The following is a 24028-nucleotide window of genomic DNA, read 5'->3' on the forward strand; positions in this document are numbered from 1 at the left end:
TAGACAAGCTATGGATTAGCTGGAGGCTTTCATAAAGCTGAACTGAGTAGAAGATTCAGTAATACTTGTGATACCATGCCCAGGTGTGTGAGATGGCAGAAATCGGAGGAAGGTTTTATCAAGCTAAATTGGGATGCGGCCATTAATAAAGGGACACAACGAATGGGGGTGGGGATTATCGCAAGGGATCATAGTGGGGCGGTGGTTGCAGCAATGTGTACAAGTAGACCCCATATATTTGATCCAGCAACTGCATAAGCGTTGGCGGTATGGACATTGGCTGAATTCTGCTGCAAGTTTGGATTTACACAGATTGTTGTGGAAGGGGACGCAATGGAAGTTGTGTTAGCTCTTCAACGTGGAGACATCTGTAGGGGCAGATATGGTCATTTCGTGGAGGAAGCAAAGCATCTGTTCAATCAATTTATATCTTGGAGTGTTCAACATGTGAGGAGAGAGGCCAATACTATTGCTCATCAACTTACTTGCCCAAAATGCAGCGTTGAGGGATGATGAAATTATTTGGTTTTCAAATTTTCCAGATTTCATTCGAAATCTTGTATTCTCTGACCAAGAGGTCTTCGTTTAATGAGATAATGGATATCTTTTCAAAATATATATATATATATATTTTAGAAATTTTGACATGATTTAAGGGAAAAACCTAATGAAAAAGTGACATTGAAAAAAAAAATAGAAGTTTAATAGACTAAATTTAGAGTTTTTAAACATTAGAAGAATAATTGTAAAATTGATAAAAATTTAGGAAAAAATTAAAGAAGTGACGAAAATTTAGAATTAAGTATAGTTTTTCCTCCTTTTTTTTAGTTGTTTGTTTATTTATGGGAAAAATGCAGTTTACCCCTGAAGTTTCAAGAGTTTTTTAATTTTAACCTCAAAGTTAAAAAATTGGCAATCTATCCCGTGAAGTTTCAAAAACTGGCAATTTAAACCCTCCGTTTAATTTTTCCGTCTAAATGGACAGAAATTTATGAAATTACATCATTATTCTCAGGCTTTTTTAAAAAAAATTTCGTCTAATTTAACAGAAATTAGTAACGAAAGATTTAAATTGTCAATTTTTAAATTTTGGGGTTAAAATTGAAAAACCCCTAAACCTGAAGTAAATTTTCCTCTTTATTTATTTACAAATTTTTGCCAAGAATTTTTCTATGCGTAAACCGGACAATTTTCGTTCTTCCAAACACACCTCTACTTCACTTCCCTTCCCACGGTCAGTAAAAGCAAAAGCAGAAGAGCAGCTCCAGGAAACCCAACTTCCAATTTTTCCGTTGTCCTTTCATTCTTACCCACCGGAGCCGATCTTCTCTCCCCTTTCCCACCTTGCGCTCACCGGATTGAGAACGGACACGAACCGCCGGTGGTGTGAACGGGTTTTTTTTTTCTCTTCCGGTAGTCGTGAGGGGAACGTGGCGGCCGTTGGTGTTCAGCTGGGTGATCTGCGATTTTGGTGAAAGAAAGGGGCGTTTGGTTGCAGGCTCAAATTCATACAAGTGGGCTTCTTTATCCCTATCCTAGTACGAGCTTATACTTATTCTACTGTAGGGATTGTGTTATAGCATTTTGGTGTTCAGGTATTGTAGAATGTTTGGTTGTGATCATTGTTTTGTTCGTGCCTTGTCCATGTCCTCCTCCATTACTATTTCTAACATCTAGTTATTTTTGGTGGCAAAAACTTTGTTTGCATTGAATGGTATGACCCTCGGATGCTGCAACGGCAGTTACAGTAGTTGCAAGATTCAAAAACTTGGATTAGATATTCAAAGGTAGTAAATATTACATATTTAATTTATGTATTTGTCATTTTGAAAATCTTAATATTTTTTTCACGTTTCTTGAAGATAAGCTTCAAGAATCCGGGTTGGTAAAAATGGGCGAAATGGTCATCTTTAACATTATATGGTCCTCTGCGGTGGTGTCTTATAACATTATCCCACCAACAGCAAGAAGAACAACCTAAGGCAAACGAACATAGACACCCCAAACTTTGCTTGCTAGAGAGACAATGATTCGACGTTCTATTATATCCTACTTTAGTAAAAAGGCTCACCAAGCACTCTTTCACTCTCTCTCAAGTGATTCTTCTTCTTCTTCTTCTTCTTTGATCCCTTCTTCTCCAGTGTCTCCCCAAGATTCTATTACCCTCAACAGGGTCAACCACAAGGACTGGTTGGCCCCAAATGAGGTTTTGAAAATTATCAATGCCCTCAAAGACCCCAACTCTGTGATGACACTCCTGGACCGCTACGCAAAGCGTAAGGACTATAAACCCAATGAAGCACTTTACACTTTGGTCATCAACAAGTTTGCTCAGGTCAATATGTTTGATGCCATTGAAGATGTCATGCAAAGAATCAAATCCCAAAAGCACTATTGCCGGTTGTCCGACGAATTCTTCTACAATGTCATCAAGATTTACGGCAATGTGGCCGGTCGTATAAGCAAAGCGACCGATACCCTTTTCGATATGCCAAAGTATAATTGTTGGCCTACGGTGAAAACCTTTAACTTTGTGCTGAACTTGCTTGTTTCAGCAAAATTGTTTGATGTTGTACATGAGGTATACATGGGTGCTCCTAAGTTGGGTATTGAGGTTGATGCTTGTTGTCTTAATATACTCATCAAGGGGTTGTGTGAATGTGGCAAATTGGAGGCTGCATTTCAGGTCCTTGATGAATTTCCTAAGCAAAGGTGTAAACCAAATGTGAGAACATTCTCGACGCTAATGCATTCTTTGTGCGGGTGTGGGAAGGTAGAGGAAGCATTTGAGTTATTTGAGAGGATGGAAAAGGAGGGGATTTGTCCGGACACAATCACATTCAATATTTTGATTTCAGGGCTCAGGAAAGAAGGGAGAGTTGAAGAGGGGAAGGAGCTACTGGAGAGAATGAAGCACAAAGGGTGTTATCCGAATTCAGGATCTTATCAGGAGGTTTTGTACGGTTTACTTGATAGCCAGAAGTTTGTTGAGGCAAAGGAGTTTACAGGTGGGATGATCTTGGAGGGTTTAAGTCCAAGTTTTGTGTCTTACAAGTTACTGGTTCGTGGGCTATGCAAGAAAAAACTCTTGGGTGATGTGGATTGGGTTCTAAAGCAGATGGTGCGTCAAGGTTTTGTCCCAAAGAGGGGGATGTGGAAGCGGATTCTCCGAAGCATGTTTCCAGGAAAAAGCAGATGTAGCAGCAACATTTCTTATGAAGAGATTGTAGAGAATTAGCTAACTTGAAAAAGATGAGCAGTATAGTGGCCAAAGCAAGAGGAGCTTACTAGGATTTTGCACACAGCATATGGTCATTTTAGGTGGTATGGACGTGTCTTGTGTTTGATATGAGCTGGTAGTATGAATTGTTGTGTAAAAGCAAAGCAGTTCATCCAGAAAAGACTTCAATAAACCATAATGAACATAGAATACATGCTGCTTTTGGAAGCCTCTTGTAGAATCCCTCAGACGAGGTTACTTACTTTCTTAGACACCTTGGAAAGAAAAACAGAAATGCTTCTAAGTGCATCTTCTATTTTTCTATCAGCTCTGAAATACTCACACTTTTGTTTCTCACCTGGTGGACTTAATATAGAAAGAAAACAATTTCAGTTGATTGTCTGTAATGCCAGTTTCTATTCAAAGAAGAAAGAACGAGCCAATGGAGACTTTTGCTGTTTTGCAACTTCAATTTTACAATCTTTTTCATTTCCTTTCTTTTATTTTCCTCATTGTTGGGCTGGTCATATAGCTTCGAAGACCAGGATGAGGTGCTATGAACCTGTTGGACTAATTATGTAGGCTTCAGAAGTCAGAACTGCCAGCAGAGAATTTGGAGTTTGAAGACCCTGCCCCCAATGCCTGCTACAATGTCATCCTTGGACTTATAATTGCAATGTGCTACCATGTGTTATATATATATATGCTTTTCTCTCACTGATTATATGGACCAACTGCACTTGCTGTTCTTTCTTTTCTTGGGAGGGAGGGAAGCAAACATTTTTTTCAAAAAATAAAAATAAAAGCACCCTCTAAAGATGCATTTAGTTTTGATAATAAATGATTGTGTTTGTGTATAATATTAGAGACATAAGTATATTATTTGAAGAAATAACCAGATCATTTTCTTATCCAGGTTCTTTGTCTTTCCCCCTATGTGCATTTCACATACTTTTGATAAATATTTCTCAAGAGAAGCCGTACATGTTAAAACCCAAGCCGTACTTTTGCTACAAAAGAACTTGTTCAATCTTTGAAACTCTAGCTTTGAAGAACTTACTAGCCAAAGCCCAACACTTACAAGAAGATTAAGGATTTCATGGTGGTTTGATAATAAGGAGAGAAGCAGGGAAGTTTGAGCTCAAAAAATGTATAGGCTTTCTCTCTCTTCAAGGTTATTATGTTTCCTCACACTATCTGAATTATGAAAAATCGTGTAAAGTATGGTACTTATAAAGTAGGGGTATAATTTGGGTTATACATGGAATCTTATTTTAAATAGAATTAAAATTCCTGCAAACTCACTAGAGTGAGAGTTGACCAAAGTTTCTGTTTGCACTCGCTTGAGTGATTATTGCGCTAGGGGTTGAGTGGTGTCTCAAGTTCTCAACAAAACATGTCTATTTGAGCATGGGTTGAGCGAACTTTTGGGTTATACATAAAGCTTTATCACTGAAGTGTGGTCGAGCGAGCCCTCATAAATTACAAGTCTTTAAGGTTTAAGGCTCGACCTCTCTTGAGTACAAATAAATCCCTAAGACCACACTAGTAGGCGAAAGCTTGGACTTTACCCAACTCGTAACAAATGATTATAGAATCTTGAATAGAATAGAAAAAAAAAATGATCATAGAATCTTTAACATCATCTTCAAGAATCTCTTGGTCCTCATATTGAGGATCTGTCACATATGCCTTAGCTAAGGGGGGGGGGGGGGGGGGGGGGGCGGGGTCACATGCCCCCCTCAATTCTTAAAAATTCTCCTTACTTTTGTTAAAAAAAAAAAAATGTATGCCCCCCCTCAACAATGATTATGCCTCCTGACCCCGCAGCCTCAGCCATGAATTTGAAAGTTCCAGAGAAATGAGGTTGAGGATGTACAATTTTACAACTTTCACTACGCACTATTTCATTAACAAGAAAAGCCAAAAGGTAAGGCATGCAAGACAAAAAGAAGAATAAAAAAAATAAAAATAAAGAAAGAGGGGTATAGCTAAATGCCAAAAAGAAAAGAATAAAAAAAGAAAGAAAGACGGGTACAGCCTGTCAAACCTTCTGATAATAATAAAAAAAAAAAAAAGAATAAAAAAAAAAAAATGTTTGAAGCAATTATGCTTATGGGAAAGTATGTATGATAACAAATAACAATAGCAGGAGATCCCTTGGCATTTAGCAGGGACAAGATATACCATTGATGTCAACAACTAGGGCACATAACCTCCCAATATCCGGGCAAAGCCCTTTTGAAAATCAGTGACACTTTATTGAACATCAAAATTACGAGAGAGTTGCATTTGAGGAGTTTGTAGACTATAGCCAGGGCCGGAGCTAGGATGTTCACTTGGGGGGACATATATATCTATATATATTAAAAATTAATTAAAAATATTAAGAAAAAAATTAAATATAAAAAATGATTTTTTGGTCTCATTTTTGTGCTTTGCAATTTGCACGCTGTATTTTTTTTATTTTTTATTTTTTCTCTTGCATGCATGTTAGCAATATAAATATTAAAACAATTAATTTATAAGAACAATTTAAATTTAAATCTAAAAATTTAATTACATACCTTAATAGCTCAATTTTTCGTTGAAGTTGGAAAGTGAAAGAAAAAACGCCAACATCCCAAAGTCCTCAAGAAGAAAATGCAGGAGATTGGACAATTGCTCTTCAGTCTTTTTGGATTAGAAAGATAGAAACAAAACGTGGCTTAGAAAGTTAGAAACAACACCATGAAAACAATTAATTTACAAGAACAATTTAAATTTAAATCTAAAATTTAATTACATTCGTCGTTGAAGTTGAAAACTGGAAAGTGAAAGAAAAAACACAAAGTTGCCAAGTCCTTAAGAAGAAAATGCAGGAGATTGGACAATTGCCACTTGTCTTTTTGGATTAGAAAGTGCAGAGCGTGAAGTGGATAATTTCTTAAAATAAAACAAAACTGCAGCTTGATTAGAAACAAAATGTGGCTCAGAAGGTTTTAATAGGAATAAAACATTTTTTTTTTTTTTTTCTTCTTTTATACAAGTACAAGGAACAACCAAACCAAATTACACAGGGAACAAAACTACATTCCTGCTTACAATAGGAACAAAAGGGATAGGAGGAGGAGCTATACGAATATATCCTAAAAAGGATCTGGCTATAGCCAAACATGTCACAAAATGAGCACAAAAATTTGCACTTCTATTGACGTTTTTAGCTTCCCATGAATAGTAAGCTGAACTAGCATTTTGGATATCGGAGATTATAAGGAAAATCCTCCAATCTTGAAAAAGGTAAAAATGAGCTAGAAAAACCACCAAAGAGTTACCTTCGATAATAGAGCAGCCAAAGCTTGAAACCGAACTGATGATAAGGCCATGTCCTTTTTCATTTCCATTTCTTTCCTTTTTTTTTCCTCCTTTTTTCTCTTATATATAAATATATATATATAGTCCCTACCATCCGGTCTGTGTAAAAAAGATTAGATTAGTTTTACAGCCACTAACCAAGGTTTGACACACCAGCTAGATACATTATATGAAATTGAGATGAAAACACCAAAAAAAAATTTCTTCCGTCTTCTTTTTGTCAGTTTCTTCTCTGAAACCCATCTTCTTTCTACCACCCAATTTCTCTCTTTCGCTTACGGCAGTTTGGGAGTCCGATTTTAATAAGTATAATTTTAAAAATTGTATTTTTAAAAATTATGTTTTTGGAATTGCTATTTTTTAAAATCGCATAAACGTTTGATAAAATATGTTAAAAAATATGTTTTTTTATCAATTGAGTGTTTGGATAACATTAGAATATAATTACGGTTTCATTGCCAAATAGGTAAATATTAAGCCAAATATTGTTTTAAGGAAAATCGTGATTTTGGTTTAAATTCGCATTTTTTCAAATAAGCACCCCTAATTAGCTTATAGAAATCGCAGATTTTTTCACGATTTTAAAATTTGCGTTTTTAAAATCGCAATTTCAAACACTCCAAAATTACAATTTGATTTAAAAACGCAGATTTTTTTTTAAAAAAAAAGGCACTCCCAAACCGAATCTCTCTCTCTTTTCTCAAGCATACAAAACGCTCCATTTCTTTCCTTTTTTACAGGGTAGAATGTGGCATACAATATCCTTTTTCGTTTTTTACAGGCGAAACTCTTGGTCTCTCTCTACAACTATGGTGACCAAAGGACCTGCACTCTTCTCCGAAATTGGCAAGAAAGCTGAAATTTTCCTTCGTTCTAACCCAAAACAGTGATTTGCTTCCACTAGATCTTTTTGATGCTGATTTGCTTCCACGCTAAGGTATGTCCAAACAAGACCGACCACCGGAAAAAAAAAAAACAAAACAAAACTAACCACAAGCAATTCCGCCATCCCCAGCCCAGAAGAACTCAGTACATCAACGATTCAACAAAAATTACAATTACAAAGCTTTGAATAAACGAGGTCTCATGAATCCGGAAAAAAATTGCAGGGACCTTACCATGCTTGAAGGAACAAAACAAACCAACCCAAACCAGAAAATAATCGTGATTCGAAAGATGGTGGCTTTGTGCAGTGGCTATGGGCGTATTAGAAATTTAGAATGAATGGGAGAAAGGTTTTTTTTATTTTTTTGGTCGATACAATGGTTTGGGTCAAAAGATCATGTGTTTCCACCTCCATTCTATGTATCTTTTTTGCTGACGTGTCAATTATTTATTCGAGGCTGTAAAAATGGCATTTTACACAATGACCAGAATATATATATATAATATATATAAACAGCTGATTCACTTCTCACCCAGGAAAAAAAAAAGTAACTCATTCTCAAGCAACTCAAAACAAATTATACAATAGTGCCATTCAAAAGGGGTGTTCACAATATCAACAATGTACTGTAAAACTATAGTTTTTTGTTGTTGTTGTGTTTTTTTTTTTACAGGAATTCACAACCATTTCTATTGAGCTCATGCCCCCACTGTACAAAAAAGAAAAAAAAAAGAAGCAGAATGATATAACATTGGTTGTAACAAGATCCATCAAACCTAGAGAATCAAAATGTGAACTAGAGAGCAAGCATAAATTTCAAAATTCACGGATTCTGCACATGCCCCCACAATAAGATCACTACGAGGCTTCTTTTGACTGTCTACCCAAGATGCTATCTTTTCTCTCCTTCCAAATCCACTTCAGCAAGCTTGTGTTCCAAGGACTCTTCCACTGCATCACCATGACTGTCAGGGCTGCCCTTCTTGTCATATTTCCTATCCAACTCTTCAAGACTTTCATTTTCTCTTGGGCCTTCAGTGTGCATTCCATCTTCAGCTGTCTGAACCGCATGTTCCTCGGAATTTAACGAATCGTTTCCACCGCCAGAGGATACGGCCTTGGGAGTAACTGGAATCCCTTCAATTGTAATCCTTTCAACCCCAGGGGAACAATTGGATTCGTCATCAGAAGAGTCAGACTCTGCTATACTACTTTCTCTCTCTGTCCCTACCGACGTCTCGCCTCGAGATGTTTTTGATCCTTTCCGGGAAAGTGCATGCTTTATGCCACGAGCAGATTTCCCAGCCTGTTTTAGAATACTCTTTGCCATATCTTTCATATGTCCTTTGCTTGGGCTATCTGGACTATTCTCATCAAGACTTACATTCTCTTCTTTGGAATCCTTACCAGAGGCAGGTCCACAATGGTCGTCGTCCACAACAAATGTCACGCCAATCTCCTTATCATTGACTGCCCTAAGATTAATATGTGGGGACGGAACAGCCTCCGCGAAGTTGTCTGTGTGATCCTCCTTTTTGGGACTCCTGTGAAACACTGAACCTATCTTCCTTAGGCCTCTCCGAACCGATTTCATTGGACGCTTATCATCAGGATTTTCATCAGTGCTGCTGGTGTCATTTTTAGAGGATCCAGATGCTGCTTCATTAGGGATGCTCATGAAACCATTAGGCTCCCCCTGAATTTCGGTATCAATGCGCCGAGTCTTTCCTTTTCTAGGCTCCCATATTTGTGAAATTTCACTTCCTGGGTGATGAATCCATATCCCAGTATCTTTTTGCCCTTCAATATCAATGGGCTCAAAATTATCTGCCACTCTTTGAGACTTTTTTGATGATACAGATGAGAAAGAACCTTTGTTAGGAGTCTCACTCGCAAAGGAATTTCTTTTATCTTCCATGTTCAATGTTTCTTGGTCACATGGATTATCATCCACCTGTAGATATTATGTCGCAGATTATTATCAGACTCTTTAAAACAAACCCCCTTTTTCCCAATTATTCTTCGGTAGAATAAAATAAAACAAGAGAGAAAATGAACACAGTACCTTTTGACCGTCTTCAAGGACAGAAATTGCAAGATGCAACCTCCCCATTTTAATATTCTGAAGAGACAACCAAATGTCATGTCTCTGGCCATCCCTAAGATCATTAATGTTCAAACAACAGTCTCTGTAAATAGGAAAAGGGTTAGTATGTCCTATAAGGAATACAGCATTTGCAGAACAAGTTGTCGGGCATCAAGGAGAACAAATATATAGAAAAAATGGACCATTTAGCAGAAACTTACAATAATAGATCAAAGCCATCAGAACCACACAAAAATAGATCAGAACATGATGGTTGGTCACCAATTTGATGATTCAACTGTGCACCATCCAGATCCAGATCATAAAACATTTTTGCTTATTGTGATAAGCAATAGATGTAATGTTATATGTTTGACATATATTGGCAAGTGACTCACGCTCTCCAGGGGCCTTGAACCCAAGGCCTCATGTACTGCCTCATACTTGCTATGAGGGCTTGCAGTGCCATTTGACCGAAAGGCCTTTGGCAATATGTTTGTAATTATTATGAGCGCTTTCTTAGAAAATACATGTTTGACAGTAAAATATAGAAGTGAACATGAGCATATAACGGTTGAAATAGCATCAGAGGCCTCAAAAACATGTAGGAAGATATGCACACAAGCACACACAACACAGACAGAAGTAGATACTTGTATAATTTTATATTGAACAAACGATATATATATATATATATATATATATATATATATATATAGAGAGAGAGAGAGAGAGAGAGAGAGAGAACCTTTGGTGCTTATTTGCCAGAAAACTAAAACAGACTGTCACACATTCTACTCATATATATAGCCCAAAAGCTAGAAGTATACCCGAGTATGTCATCGACAAAACGGTCCTTGTCACGAACTTCAAAAGCTAGTATATTGGGCGACTCCCATGTAATAATGGGAATCTTAAATTCCTCCTGCCATTTTGGAGCCAGAGTTTTCTTCTGCGTCTTAGTCCTGAATCTATAAGAGCCCAATTGACCTTTTACATATGGATCAGCCAATCCTGAAAAATTGCTTCATTTATTAGACACATACTGCCTATGTTGCGGAACTAATAAGAGAAGTATAGTTATGAACCAACAGTTAATCCTAGCGAAAATGGAACTAACCATTTAGGTCCGATGGTTTCATGTCAGATGCTTCAACAACAACTACTTTAGCAAATGCAACAGGCTCCTTCTCATCCACGGAGAACCAACTCTCTGACATTCAAATCAATGCATAATTGAAAATTTAGAAACACTGAGCATATATATATATATACACATGCAAAGAAACAGAGAAGGATCACAAAAAATTAAAAAAATTAAAAAAATTAAAAATTGATAAGTAAAACAAAAGTTACTCAAAAGCGCAAAAAGGCGCAACCCAAGTATAAAACAAATATACAAGAGAAACAGAAACATCTAACTAATAGAAGAAAAAAAGTCAAGTCAAAGACAGTTGTCCAATGATAAAAAGTCTTGAAGAAAAAATCATTTAGTTCCACCATCGTCCATTTACGTTCTTCAATACTCTGATCATTTCTTTTCCTCCAAAGGCAATACATAATACAAGATGGAACCATCTTCCACATAACAGCATTCCGAAGCCTATCAAAATGCCCTTTCCAACAAGCAAAAATGACTATCACACAACTAGGCATAACCCACGCCAACCTTACAAGGTTGAAGATAGTATTTGATAGGGCACTAGTCATCTCACAATATAGTAAAAGATGGTTCATTGACTCCCCACAATTTTTACACATACAACACCAATCAACTACAATAACATATCGCTTCTTGAGATTATCCATTGTTAAAATCTTTTCTAAGGTAGTCAACCAAGCAAAGTATGCCACTTAGTGGAGCCTTATTACGCCAAATACTCCAATACAAGGGAAATGAATACTATCATAAGGAACAAGGACATTTTAGTAAGATTTAACATCAAGCATTGCTCTTGGATGGTACCTAACAAAGCTTGTCTTTGCCACCTCATCTCAATCTGAAGGAGTACAACAAATTGAATAATGGGGTAAAGCAACCCACCTCCCAGTTGAGAAAGATAATATTCCGTTGATGAGTCATTCGAAAACTCTAAATGATCTACCACATAAGCATTCATACAACAGGCCAAACTGAACAAGTCAAGAAAAGCTACATTGGGGGCATTATCGCCATATGTCATGCCTGAATCTAATTCTAGAGTCATCGCCAACCTCAAATTTAGCATGACTAGAAAACTCCCCCCCAGCCTCTCCTAATATTCTTCCAAAGCCCCACCCCAACCTACATGCTGCCATATTTAGAATCCACAGCCTCCCTTGATAAGGCCTCTCTCTCATGAACAAAATGCCAAAGCCACTTCCCCAAGAGAGTTCGGTTCAATGAAAGTAAATTACAGACCCCTAACCCTTTTATTGGGAGCGGAGAACTGCACCTTAGATCTGCTAATCAAATGAAATTTGAACTCTTCAACAATACCATCCCACATAAAGTCCTGCAGCAACTTCTCAATGCGGCTGGCAACACCAACTGGAAGGGGAAAAGGAGACATGAAGTAAGTAGGCAGATTAGATAAAGTACTTTTGATCAAGGTCACCCTCCTGCCCTTTGACAAATACAACCTCTTCCATACAGCCAAACAACACTCTATCTCTTCAATAATGCCATCCCATATAGATTTGTCCTTAAATGAAGCTCCAAGCAAAAAGGCCTAGATATTTCATAGGTAGAGAAGAGACACTATAGCCCAAAATGCCAACCAAACCTTCCACATTATTGACGTTGCCGACAAGGACCAACTTTGATTTAGCTAGATTAATCCTCAAACCTGAACCACTTCAAAGCATAAGAACAAAGAACACAAATTTCGAAGATGATCAAAACTTGCCCCACAAAGTATTGTCCACAAACAAAAGGTGAGAGATGTTGAAGGCACCAATATTCAAAGACCTCACTCCCCCGTTCACCATAGCATGAATCATTCTACTTAATGTCTCCATAACAATAATGAATAGTAAAGGAAACAAAGGGTCTCCTTGTTTCAAACAATGAAAGCTACTAAAAAAATCTCGTTGGAGTGTCATTCACCAAAACATAAAAGTGAACAAAGAGATACAATGCTCTATCCAATTACACTATTTCTCCCCAAAACCGCCTCTCCTCAGCATATACTTAAAAAATTCCCAATTTACATGATCATAAGCCTTTTTCATATCCAACTTGCAAAGCACACGTCGATCCCCAAATCAAGGCACTCATTGGCAATAAGAACATAATCTATAATTTGCCTACCCTTGATGAAAGCATTTTGAGGTTGGGAATTATCTTCTCCACTACCATTTTCAACTTGTTAGCTAAAACTTTAGCAACAATTTTGTACACCACCCACAAAGCTAATAGATCGAAATTCCTTAATATCAATGTCCCCAGGTTTCTTCGGAATAAGAGTGATGAAGGTGGCGTTGAAACTTTTTTTTGAACAAACCTTTAGTGTGAAACCTTTTAAAATAAAAAACACTCATGATATCTGCTTTAAGAACATCCCAACAAATTTGGAACAACGCCATAATAGCTTGAGGCCTTTCCACCATTCAAGGCCTTCTACCACCTCAAAAACCTCATCTTCCTCAAAAGTTCTCTCCAACCAGATGGCCACATCCTCCCCATTGGAATCAAAGGAAAGGCCATCCAACTGAACCTTTTGGTGAACAAGCAATCGTAGAATTGCACAATGTGATTACCCATCTCAAATTGATCTGAAGAGGTTGTGCCATTAACCCCCAACTGATCAATGGAGTTATTCCTCGCATTCAAGTTGGCCATTCAATGGAAGAACTTTGTTCATTGTCCCCCTCTCTTAACCACAACGCTCCAATTTCTACCTCCAAATCACCTCTTCCAAAAGAGTAATCCTCTCCAAATCATTAAGCAATGTAACCTTCCTCAAATTTTCCTCCTCACTTAGGCCTCTCCCTTCCTCCAGGCCTTCAAGAACCTGTAAATCCTTCAAAATAAGATTTTTCTTTCCCTTGACAATACCAAACACTTCCTTATTCCAGGATTTGAAGTCAACTTTTAAAGCCTTAAATTTGCAGGCTAAAATATAACTCGAAGAACCCTAAAAATGATAGGAGGTCCACAACTATTTCACCCTATCTACGAAACCCTCTAAATTTAGCCACATGTTTTTGAACTTTAAGAATCTTTTACCTCCATGAAGACCCCCACAACCAAGAAGGATGGGGAAATGATCTATACACAGTCTAGGTAGCCTCTTTTGGGTTAAATTAGGAAATCGAGCTTCCAACTTGGAGGAAACAAGAAATCTATCAATTTTAGACCAAGAGGGACAATCTCTATTATTTGACTACGTAAAAGAACCTCCTACCAAAGGAATATCCATAAGCCCTGACTCAAAAATGAAATTTGAAAACACCACAATAGTTGTACTAAAGCGAGCATCACCCAATCTCTCATTAGGAAAGTGACAAATGTTGAATGCCTCCCAATGCACCTAGGCAAATTCCACCAGCTAATCAAACCAACCAACTCATAGAAAAAAAGAAAAAACTTTTGTCACCATCATTATTAGGGCCATAGACACCTGCAGAAGCTCAAGAAAATTGATCAACGATGTTTCTGAAAGAATAGCCAACTGAAAACTATCCCCACACACACATTCACTTTTCGGCTTTTTCCACCACCTTCCTATCCCACATGATCAAAATACCTCCAGAGGCCCCCTAGAATCAAAACAAAACCAATCTACATGAATGCAACCCCACAAGCTGCGCACAATACTACACGACATAAACTCCAATTTAGTCTCTTGTAGACAAATAATGTCTACCTTCAATTCTTTGAATAAATTTTTACCTCTAAGGCGCTTCTCCCCCTCATTTAACCCTCTAACATTTCAGGATAACAGTTTAGGCTTCATGGGGCACTAGAGGTACCCCTTCCCTTGACCCTACTTTTGCTAGAACCTTCACCCGTAGAATCATAATTAGTAGAACAAGCCAATCTTTTTTATTCCCTTTCCCCAATTTTGGCTGATTTGGAGATGGAAACCCACTCCCCCAGGTTAAGATTCACTTCAATGGCTATTAACTGTGCAATGAATTCCTCCTCGAAACCATCACAAGATAATCCTACACAATGAGGAATAGCCTCCACCTTCTGGAGGACCTAACTTGAGGTTGTTGACCTCGAACATTCAGGACTAACAAACATGCCAGGGGGACAGCAATTCAAGGGCTCACACAAAGCACGAGCATGGATTACTTCTTTATAAACTACACCCAGCAGGTGCCCAGCCATAGATCCAGACTCTTTATCGCCCAAAATATTTGCACCCTCCCTCCATAGAAACCAACCCACACTCCTTAACCTTATTCAAAGAGCTCAAGTCCATATCCATATTAAACTGCCCTTTGAGTTTCTCTGGAATAGAAGACAAGGGAGGCAAATTCATCCCCAACAAAAAATTTTCACCCCAATTTAACACCATGGCCAATTCAGAAGAATTGGAGCTTACCTTATCAGCGGAGCTATCCTCACAAGCTGACTCACTGCCAACACCAGATAAGTCTCCCAGACCTGGAAAATTGGTGATAGAAACCATGCCAAGGGCCCAGAGCTATGCTCTAACTTCACTATAAGACCATCGGCGAATTCTGAGATTGGGGATGGGACAGAAGATTGCAACAATGTATCCACCAACGAAGAGAAGACACTTTCAGATACAAGCTTGCCACCATTGACCTCCAACGAAGGTAGAATGCCATCAACACAAAGAATAACACCATCGTCCTCTGAGAATCCCTCCCCCTTATCACTCAACTGCTCACTGGTTGGTTCAAAACCCATCGGCAACATCCTCGGAGGCCCATCAGAACCGTTGAGGCTCGGGCCTGTGCCAGCACAGCGCATGCTAGAGCCCAAGTCCGCCCTCGTAGTAAACACTAGCCCCGGCCAAAGATTTTTCCCTCCACTTAAGGATGAATTTGAACTTGGGTCACATCGATCGAAAAACCCAGGCTATCAAAGGGCCTTGCCTAAGATTCCCACTTCTTTTTTTCCAACCCTACTCCTTTCAACAAAGCTTAATACCAAACACCCTTCCTCTACCGAAACCACATATGTCTTGGCTTCAATGGAAAAAATTACTCGAATCACACAACAAAATGAACAGAAAGCTGGAGATAGCACCAGAATCAACGACCCAGCTTACACATCAGAATGCGCGAGCACTTGCCACGGGGAGGGAGAGCGAGAAAGAACAAGAGAGAAAAGTAATTTTTAGATGGGGGATGACAAATCCTACATTATGCCATCACAAAACTATGGTAATACTAAATCATATTTACCGATATTATTAAAAAACACACATACACAAACCATAGCAATTAGGGACTGTACAATGTAAACACCTGATATAGATTCTAGAAGAGCTTATCTCGAAAAGTGATTAAATGCATGAGAAACAGAAGTCAGCAACCAGTTTTCTCTGAACCAGATGAAAGCTCCAAAATGAAAGCATTTATCCAATTAACTTCTCATAAGCTCTAAAATTCAAACCCAGCTTATCTCAAATTTAAATCATATTTTTCAATTTTGAACCCACTTTTCTTGGCCATCTAAGGGAATTTTAGAAAAAGTGTTTGTTTCATTAAACCGCATTTGTAAGCTTTCATCTTTTATGGAATAACCACAGTAACAAATTAAGATACAATACAAATGGTGTTAGTTTAAAAAATGCCAAATGCAATATTAATTGTATCAAGTTAGTGGCTGTCGTTTTTTATTGGTGAAGGAATTTTGAAAATACTTCGACAAAATGAATAAGGCTGAGCATTGCCAGCAGATAATCCACACATGTGAAGTAAATATCCTCAAAAAAGTAATGAATGAGTGTTAACAATTCTGAAGTTCTCTGGAGAAAGTTAAGACTGTAGTGAATAATGACATCCATGGAGACGTAATCATTGTTGACATTATATCTACTCATCACAACGCAATGCAGCATTCTTCCGAAATTATGTGCTAAGCCCAATGAAATTAAATTTCTGAGGTAAACTACCTGGCAGTGGTGAAGCAAATTTCTCCATGTCAATAACCAGCATATTGGGCTGCAATGATTGCCAACATTTAGATCTATAGTAATTCCTCACAAAAAAAAAAGGAAGTCCTAACATAAGATGAAACTGGTAACAACTGAATTCTGTGAAGTTAATGTTGATTTTCAGAAATATGTCTCACCGGGGTAACCAAAAATTTATAAAACGATGTTGTGGCAGTAGGAAAACAATAAAGAATAACTGGAAAAATAATTGAGCATCAGAGCCAAAAAAAAATTAACCTCAACAAGTGTCTGCTCAAAAGCAATGGATAGAAGCTTATCCTGATTACAAAGAAAAAAACAAATTACATAAAATTAAAGAAGCAAATATGCAAGTGAGACAGAGAAAGAAAAAATTGGAGGTCAAGCATTTAGTGGTTAAATTTAATTGACTTACTAGCCATCCTGCGATCCCTGGAACTTCTGTAACATCAAGACCATGAGTAAAGATAGGCTTGACGGTCATCTGAAAATATGGAGGCTCAGCAAAGCAAACCCGTAAACGGCTGATGAAAGGCCATGTGCGAAGGAACTTCACGCCAATCAAGACCTACAAAAGTAACAAGAGCATAGCCAAGTGCAATAAATAAGAATGGAAGATCATTTCATCTGGTTGCCATGGGCAAAGATCAACAATTCCATATATTCATTAAATTACAGTCACACACATAAAAAGAAGAAAGAAAATAAAATTAATGACTTCTTTTGAATCCCTAGGATAATTCTAAACAGTTTACAATTTTCACATAGTCAATCACTATCAGTGAACAACACCCCAAAACACACACTTGCTTCAGATGTTGTATAATGCACATAAATGATTTGGGTATGTATCGATGTCCAAACACTCGACACTAAAGTTCCATAAAGTAAAAATTGATGATAAAGTAGTGCAACTTAAGTTTCAGCAAGCACTCCAAAGCTAAATCACTGTTTGATTAAAGTAGAATAACCAACTCAGCAATGTCCTACATTATTTAGCAAACGCCACATCCCCCTAACCAGATATCAAATGGTATGAGGAAAGCTGATAATCTATTCATCTACTTACTGGACATCGTTACAAAAGATACAATGGAATAGAAGAAACCAAATCATAAAAACTACTTATAATATCATGAAGAATTCAATACCATAACCACCCACTACGAACTGAAGTACCCAAACGATCACAAGACAGATAACCAAGCTGGCGATGTAATAGATTATTCAAAGAAGAAGAGGAAGACACCCACGCACACAAGCTTAGGCAGAGTTCCAACAAAAATACAAGGTATACATGCCAAAAATCCAACAGATACAACAAATGCAACTGAAAAAGAATCCCATTAATGGTTGTACACATAGAACTCTATCAGCAACACCTATTATATCATATAAGCTAAATATCATCCAAACAGTTACAGTAACCAATCAAAAACCAGAAGTTACAACAATTTTATCTATGATATTAGATCTCATGGAAGCACAAAATAAAAAAAGAGTACTTTGCATCTTGTGCTAGTAATTTGTAGTCCTTATTTGCAAGTCACTAAATAATATAAAAGATTTCTCTTTTATGGAAGAGTGAAAAGAACAATTTGAATAAAATGTAATCTTTTGATCTATAATTTTTTAAATCTATTAAATGTTGTTAAAGTATACGCCTTAGAGCCTGTTTGAGATTTCGTTAAAGGAGCTTAACAAGTACTTTTAGTGCTTAAAAAGTTGTGCAAAGCAAAAAATTAGTCCGTCTGGTAAAAAACTCAAAAATTAATTCTTTGACTGTTTTACTCCAAAAAAAAGGCTAAAAGCTTGAAATTGAAACTTTTTCTAAAAGCTCTTTTTGAATATAATAAGCTCTATTTCCCAACACAATCTCAAACATGCCCTTATCGCCTATTGTATTCGATTTTACACTTAGATCTCATTTGGTTCGCAGAATAAATATTCCATTAAGAAAATGAATAGTTATTACTAAGAATATAAGAAAGTGAAATGAAATAGTTATTCCTATTATTTAGTTTACTAACAACATACATGTTCTAACTGGAATTGAATCAAAATTACTAAAATTCTCACATTATTTATTTCTTCTCTTTTTTCAACCCAAAAAAAAAAAAAAAAAAAACACTAGAAAATAAAGTGAGTGGTCGTCCACCCACAGAAGCGGCCGGGGTGGTGCGACCACCCCCAAACACCTCGAGGGACCACCACCACGGTGCTCCGAGGGAGGTGCGACCACCCTCAGCCTCTTCTGTGGGTGGCTGTGGCACTTTACTTTTCAGGTTTGAAATAAAATGAAAAATAATATAGGTGTTTTTTTTTTTGGAAAATACAGTCTATTCTTTAAGGAATAGATATTCCTCTCATTTTTTAGAGGAATAGGTATTGCTCTTCGTAAAGGATCGTTATTCCCACGGGAATAACCATTCCTACAAATAGGCCCCTACCAAACAAAAGAATGATTATTCCATAAGAATAGTCATTCAATTCCCGAGGTCTATTCCGCAAACCAAACGGAACCTTATACTTTGCACTGGGAGTATTTAAGTTTTCCTTTTATTTTTGTTGATTATAAGCTAAAACTTTTGCTTTTGACTTCGATGCTCCAAGATGAAATTCCAGGCTTTGGCCCAACTTGAGTTCATAATGTAAATCCTATATCATTATACATGCCTACTAATATTCATGCATACAAACATGTACTATAGGTACACTAGAAAAATACATGTTTATGCATGCAAAATAAATATATGCTTTGCATAAATTAGAAATAACATGTTATCCACTACCTAAAGTCATTCAATTTCAGTAGCTACAAGAATCAAGGTATATGTAAATCTTACAATTACATTCTGTAGTGCTTCAATGAGAGATATCTAAGTCCATACCTTCCCTTCAACGTGCATGCCCGTTATATGCAACTTTGCCACCATTCCAAATCCCAACCTTTTCCTTAGCTTCACGGAAAGTATTGCACTCATATCTTCAGCTGTGACAAAATTCATCCCTAATTCCAAAACCTGCAATTATTACACCACAGAATCTCATTTTGGCTGAAACCTGTAATTGCAGCCACAAAGATCACATACATAGACAGGAGTCCAACATGATAGAGTATGTACACACCAAGTGGTCATCATCACAAGACTGGCGGAGAACCCTCATTTCTGTGAACATAGGTGGGTTTCTTCCCATGTACAGGTGTTGAACCACTGCCTTCTTCTGTAAACGTATTAAACACCGTCATCCCATCAATAACTGACAACATACAAGCATAATCACCAGAGAAGCAAGTTACAAATGGTTTCCTACACATACATCAAATTGCAAAGAAGCACCTATTTAAGAGATTTATTAATTTATAGTGATATATTCAATTATTTATTAATTTACAGTAATATATACAATTCTCTGAAAATTACTCAAACAAAGTTAAATGCTAAAAACAACCAATATGCCTCTAAACCCAAAGTTAGTCCACATTACCCTTTCAATCAGAATTTTTTTTTTTTTGATAAGTAATGTAGTATATATCAAAAAAAGCGCAAAGCGGCTCTAATTACACAAGGAAGTATACATAGGTAACCCAACCAAAGCCCGAACACAAAACACCCTAAAAACCGAAGAAAACCCAAAACTAAAACCCGCAAAAGCCTAGTAACAGCCTCAATCGGAAATTAATAGATTCACAGCATGATTGAAAGGTAGATTAGTACATGCCTCATGAAATGGAGGTCACCCATTCAAATTTGTAGTGAATTAAGGAAAGTACTAACTACAACTATGCTATTACCTCAAAATAACTAGTCAATTTAGAGATTTCCTAAAATAACTTATAAAGCCTAGTTCCACCTAGTAAGTAATGTGGAACTCAGCACCCATGAGCATCTTTATAAACCACTCACTCTATACAGTACCAAGGTATTACAATCTCCACCCGTTAAACTCGTTAAGGGCACATCATGTAATGTTCCAGTACCACACGGCGTTACTAGGTGGTTTTGATATCATTTGTAATGACTCAAGAAAAGCGCTAATCATATTTACGCTAACACCCCAAAATGACTAATCAATTTGAAGCTTCCCTAGAATTACTTATAAAGCCCAGCTTTACTTACTAAGTAAACAATGTGCGACTTAGCATTCATGAGTATCTTTATATAAAACCTACTTTATATAAGCTACTCATCTTCCCAATATGGAACCGGAGTGATGCAAAACCTCATATTCCCCCCTATGGTCAAAAAACTTATGAAAAAAAATGAGTTGTCCCAAGACATGCACTTGCTTATACAATGATACATGACACTGATGCATGTTAAAACCATGAGTTACTGCAACTTCAAGAAAATTTAAATTGAATTTTTAAGTAACTCAGAATATTTAGGCACCAAAAGAAAATATAGCAATGAAGACCAGTTGAGCAAAGGTCACACCAAGCCACCAGATTCATTCATGGTGACTATATTTTGTCTAAAAAAAGCACTTGGGACCAACCCAATGAAACATGTAAAGCATAGTATCGGATATATAATATTGGAAGACGATACATACGACAGTCCATGGTTTGTACTTCTGCAAGAACCAAGGTATGATGGGCAGGAGAATCTTCTGTGAAGTAATTTCCTCCATACATATAGGCCATATCCTTTCAACTGCATGATTCAACCACCGCACGGTTTCAGAATCAGAAAGCACCTGAAGTGAAAAAAGAAAGTAATAAAGCATTAAGAATTAAAAGTTTTGTTCTACACAATACAGAGGGGAAGAGGGCTAAGAGGGAGGACATTTCCCACCCCGGTTAACTCTCTAACACAGTCATAACAAGAACATCCAAGAAACACAATAACATATTGTTTACTCATTGCTGAGAGTTCAATTTGAAAATTTCATTCCGAGAAATTTAATCAAGGTGGGTCTTATTCTTTGTTTGAAATTTAAATTTTTTATTCTTTATTTTCATTTTGAGAATCAGAACAACATAATTCTTAAGGCTAAAAGGTTTCGCGCTCTATAATTACATTAATCATCAATCCAGTTAAGACTAAATGATAACACCCTTTAAAGAAATAATCACAATTAGAAATGAGAAAAGAATGGATAGAAATAAAATTACCCTTCTCTGATTAGCTTGTTTTCTTTCTTCGAATTGTAATTTCCTCTGCAATCTTGTAACATACCGCTCATTAACCTTTCAAAAGATAAGCAAAAAAGCATGTTCAATAACAAATTCCACACCCCTTCAAGCAGCTACCAAATAATAAGCAATCCAAAAATCAAAAAACCAGATCCATCACAGAAAAGCAACTTACTCTCCTCACTGAAAACAAACACAACAAAGAAAGATATCAACTTCATGTCTTTACTTTACTTTGATTCTCAAATCTAAAGAAAGTCAAAGGCCATATCAAAAAGTAAAAAAGCGAGTTCTATACAAAACCGATCGATAATGCAATTACCAAAAAGAGATAGACGAGAGACACGAAGTAGGCGACTGGGTTGCACCAATTGAAGCAAGAAAGCAGCCAAAGGCATAGCAGCACTATCCCCACGTGATGAATTACCGACACCTCCGTTATATCCATCTCCTCTTCCTCCAATCCCGCCTCAAAAACCGCTTCCTCCACAAACGCCTTTGCTCTGACTTAAACTCTCCAAAGAGCTCTCTCTACCACCCACGGATCATAGATCCCACAACCCAGATCATTGAAACGTGGGATTCAAGAAACCAAAGGCCAGATTTCACACTTTGACTAACGGTTCAAATACCATAAAAAAAAATATAAAATAAAAAAACCAACAGAAAACAAACCAATGTCAGAGAACAACCGGTGAGAGAGGGAACAGATGCTGTCGACACGTTCAACCGACCCGTTTTGAAGTTCACACGTTTTACTACTGTCACGTGTCATTTGTGTGTCCTAGGCGTGTCGGCTTCGCGGGGTTGTGATTCAGTGGACACGCATACACGGAATGACGGCGGTGAGCCTACCAGCAGTGGAGCCGTCAGATTTCTTCGGGCTCCCCCTCCAATCATGGGGTGGTTGCGTGGGAGCGGGTAGAATAAGAGAATAATAGAGGTGGGTGGGGTCCAGTGCAATTAATGTGAATAAAATATTTACATGATAAGGGAATAAAAAATCGGGCTTGGATTAGTTGGTGAGGTGGCGCTTCGTTTAAGAGCATTCCCAGCAGACTCCCTATAAGGGAGTCTGTTCCCTATGTGTAGGGAATATGTCCAAAAAATCACAAAAAATGTCCCACAGCAGATTTCCTAAATAAGCCTCAACCATGAGGATCGCTACAGTAGAACCCAAAGTATAGGGTTCTACTATTACGATCCTTATGATTATTAAATTAAAAAAAAAAACATTTTTCTCTCTTCTTTACACTCTCCTCTATCCTCTCTCCTCTTACAATTCTCTCTCCTCTCTCCTCTCATATATATAATATAATTAAAAAAATAAATATTTTAATGATATAGGGAATGATTAAGGGAAGCTATTGGGGCGTATTTTGACATAAGGAAGCAAAAAGTAGTTTGGATCCTTAAATACAGAGAAAATGACGAGGAAGCTGCTGGGAATGCTCTAACGGATGGGTCCGAATCCGATGGAGGAATGCCGACGGGATTGTGGGTGGGTCGTCGTCGTTTCATACGTGCTTGCATGGGATGTTTTTTATTTTCACACTCGTCGTTTCACAAGTGCTTGCATGGGATGTTTTTTATTTTCACACTCGGTTTCCTTGGAAGCAATTTGCAAAGAAGATGAGACGACAGGAAAGAAAGGAGGAAAAGCAAAGATGGATTGGATCTCTAACCCACCAAAGCAGTGGTATAGTCAATAGTGGTTGGAAACATAGGCCTCAAGTCTTGGACGAACAGTATGCAAGGTCTTGGTGTGGGACTGAATGTTTAAAGGGTCAGTGGACGGTTTTACGCGTATCTGTGTGTTTATGTAAAATAAATGTAGAGAAATTTTAAATTTAATTTCATAGTAAATCTTAAATTATCATCACTTACAAAAGTTACATATCTTAAAATAAACTAACCACGATCTTTATGGTCTAAAAACTGGTACCTTACAATGTGAACTCTTTCTCCACACGAGATCCCTTGAATCTCGCAAAAATAATAGAGTCAAGCAAAAATAATGTTGTGAACTGAAAGTCACTAATTAAATAGGGATATTTTTCATTTTTTTTTTAGGCTGAAAAGAGAGGACAAAAGTAAAAAAAAAATTTAGAAGCCCCAATTTCATAAGGCCCCAAAATAATAATGGATAATAAAAATTTATTTCCTAGATTTATTTCATAAAAAATAAATAAATCTTTAATTTTGGTTAATACTCTTAATTAAGGCCTCCAATTATAAT

General features: G+C 37.1%; 2 protein-coding genes across 2 annotated transcripts; one reads left to right on the top strand and one right to left on the bottom strand.

The window, feature by feature from the left end:
- The first annotated feature begins 1195 nt into the window (after positions 1 to 1195).
- On the top strand, positions 1196 to 3937 carry LOC132176610 (Pentatricopeptide repeat (PPR) superfamily protein). Its single transcript, XM_059588868.2, has 3 exons — positions 1196 to 1595; positions 1743 to 1787; positions 1863 to 3937. Exon 3 carries the CDS (start codon positions 2027 to 2029, stop codon positions 3236 to 3238), a length of 1212 nt encoding a protein of 403 aa, XP_059444851.2. The 5' UTR covers positions 1196 to 1595; positions 1743 to 1787; positions 1863 to 2026; the 3' UTR covers positions 3239 to 3937.
- Positions 3938 to 8012: 4075 nt separating this feature from the next.
- Positions 8013 to 22496, bottom strand: NTMC2T6.2 (Calcium-dependent lipid-binding (CaLB domain) family protein). Its single transcript, XM_059586830.2, has 13 exons — positions 22482 to 22496; positions 22112 to 22405; positions 21769 to 21843; positions 21207 to 21350; positions 19779 to 19874; positions 19541 to 19672; positions 17065 to 17217; positions 16908 to 16949; positions 16629 to 16677; positions 10667 to 10759; positions 10377 to 10560; positions 9526 to 9649; positions 8013 to 9414 (listed from the first exon to the last, which is right to left on the bottom strand). The coding sequence occupies exons 2-13, from the start codon at positions 22235 to 22237 to the stop codon at positions 8353 to 8355; spliced, it is 2280 nt and encodes a 759-aa protein (XP_059442813.2). The 5' UTR covers positions 22238 to 22405; positions 22482 to 22496; the 3' UTR covers positions 8013 to 8352.
- Between the last annotated feature and the right edge of the window lie 1532 nt (positions 22497 to 24028).

The sequence above is a fragment of the Corylus avellana genome, chromosome 3 (assembly GCF_965113065.1).
Source record: "Corylus avellana chromosome 3, dhCorAvel1.hap1.2, whole genome shotgun sequence".
Classification (NCBI taxonomy): Eukaryota; Viridiplantae; Streptophyta; class Magnoliopsida; order Fagales; family Betulaceae; genus Corylus; species Corylus avellana.

What these genes read in the sequence shown, in the direction of transcription:
- LOC132176610 (XM_059588868.2), top strand. Translation starts at nt 2,027, where the DNA reads ATGATTCGACGTTCTATTATATCCTACTTTAGTAAAAAGGCTCACCAA.
- NTMC2T6.2 (XM_059586830.2), bottom strand. Translation starts at nt 22,237, where the DNA reads ATGGATATAACGGAGGTGTCGGTAATTCATCACGTGGGGATAGTGCTG. An exon ending in CTCTCGTCTATCTCTTTTTG is followed by an intron (nt 21,844 to 22,111) that starts GTAATTGCATTA and finishes ATCTTTTGAAAG; the next exon opens with GTTAATGAGCGGTATGTTAC. An exon ending in AACAAGCTAATCAGAGAAGG is followed by an intron (nt 21,351 to 21,768) that starts GTAATTTTATTT and finishes TTTTCACTTCAG; the next exon opens with GTGCTTTCTGATTCTGAAAC.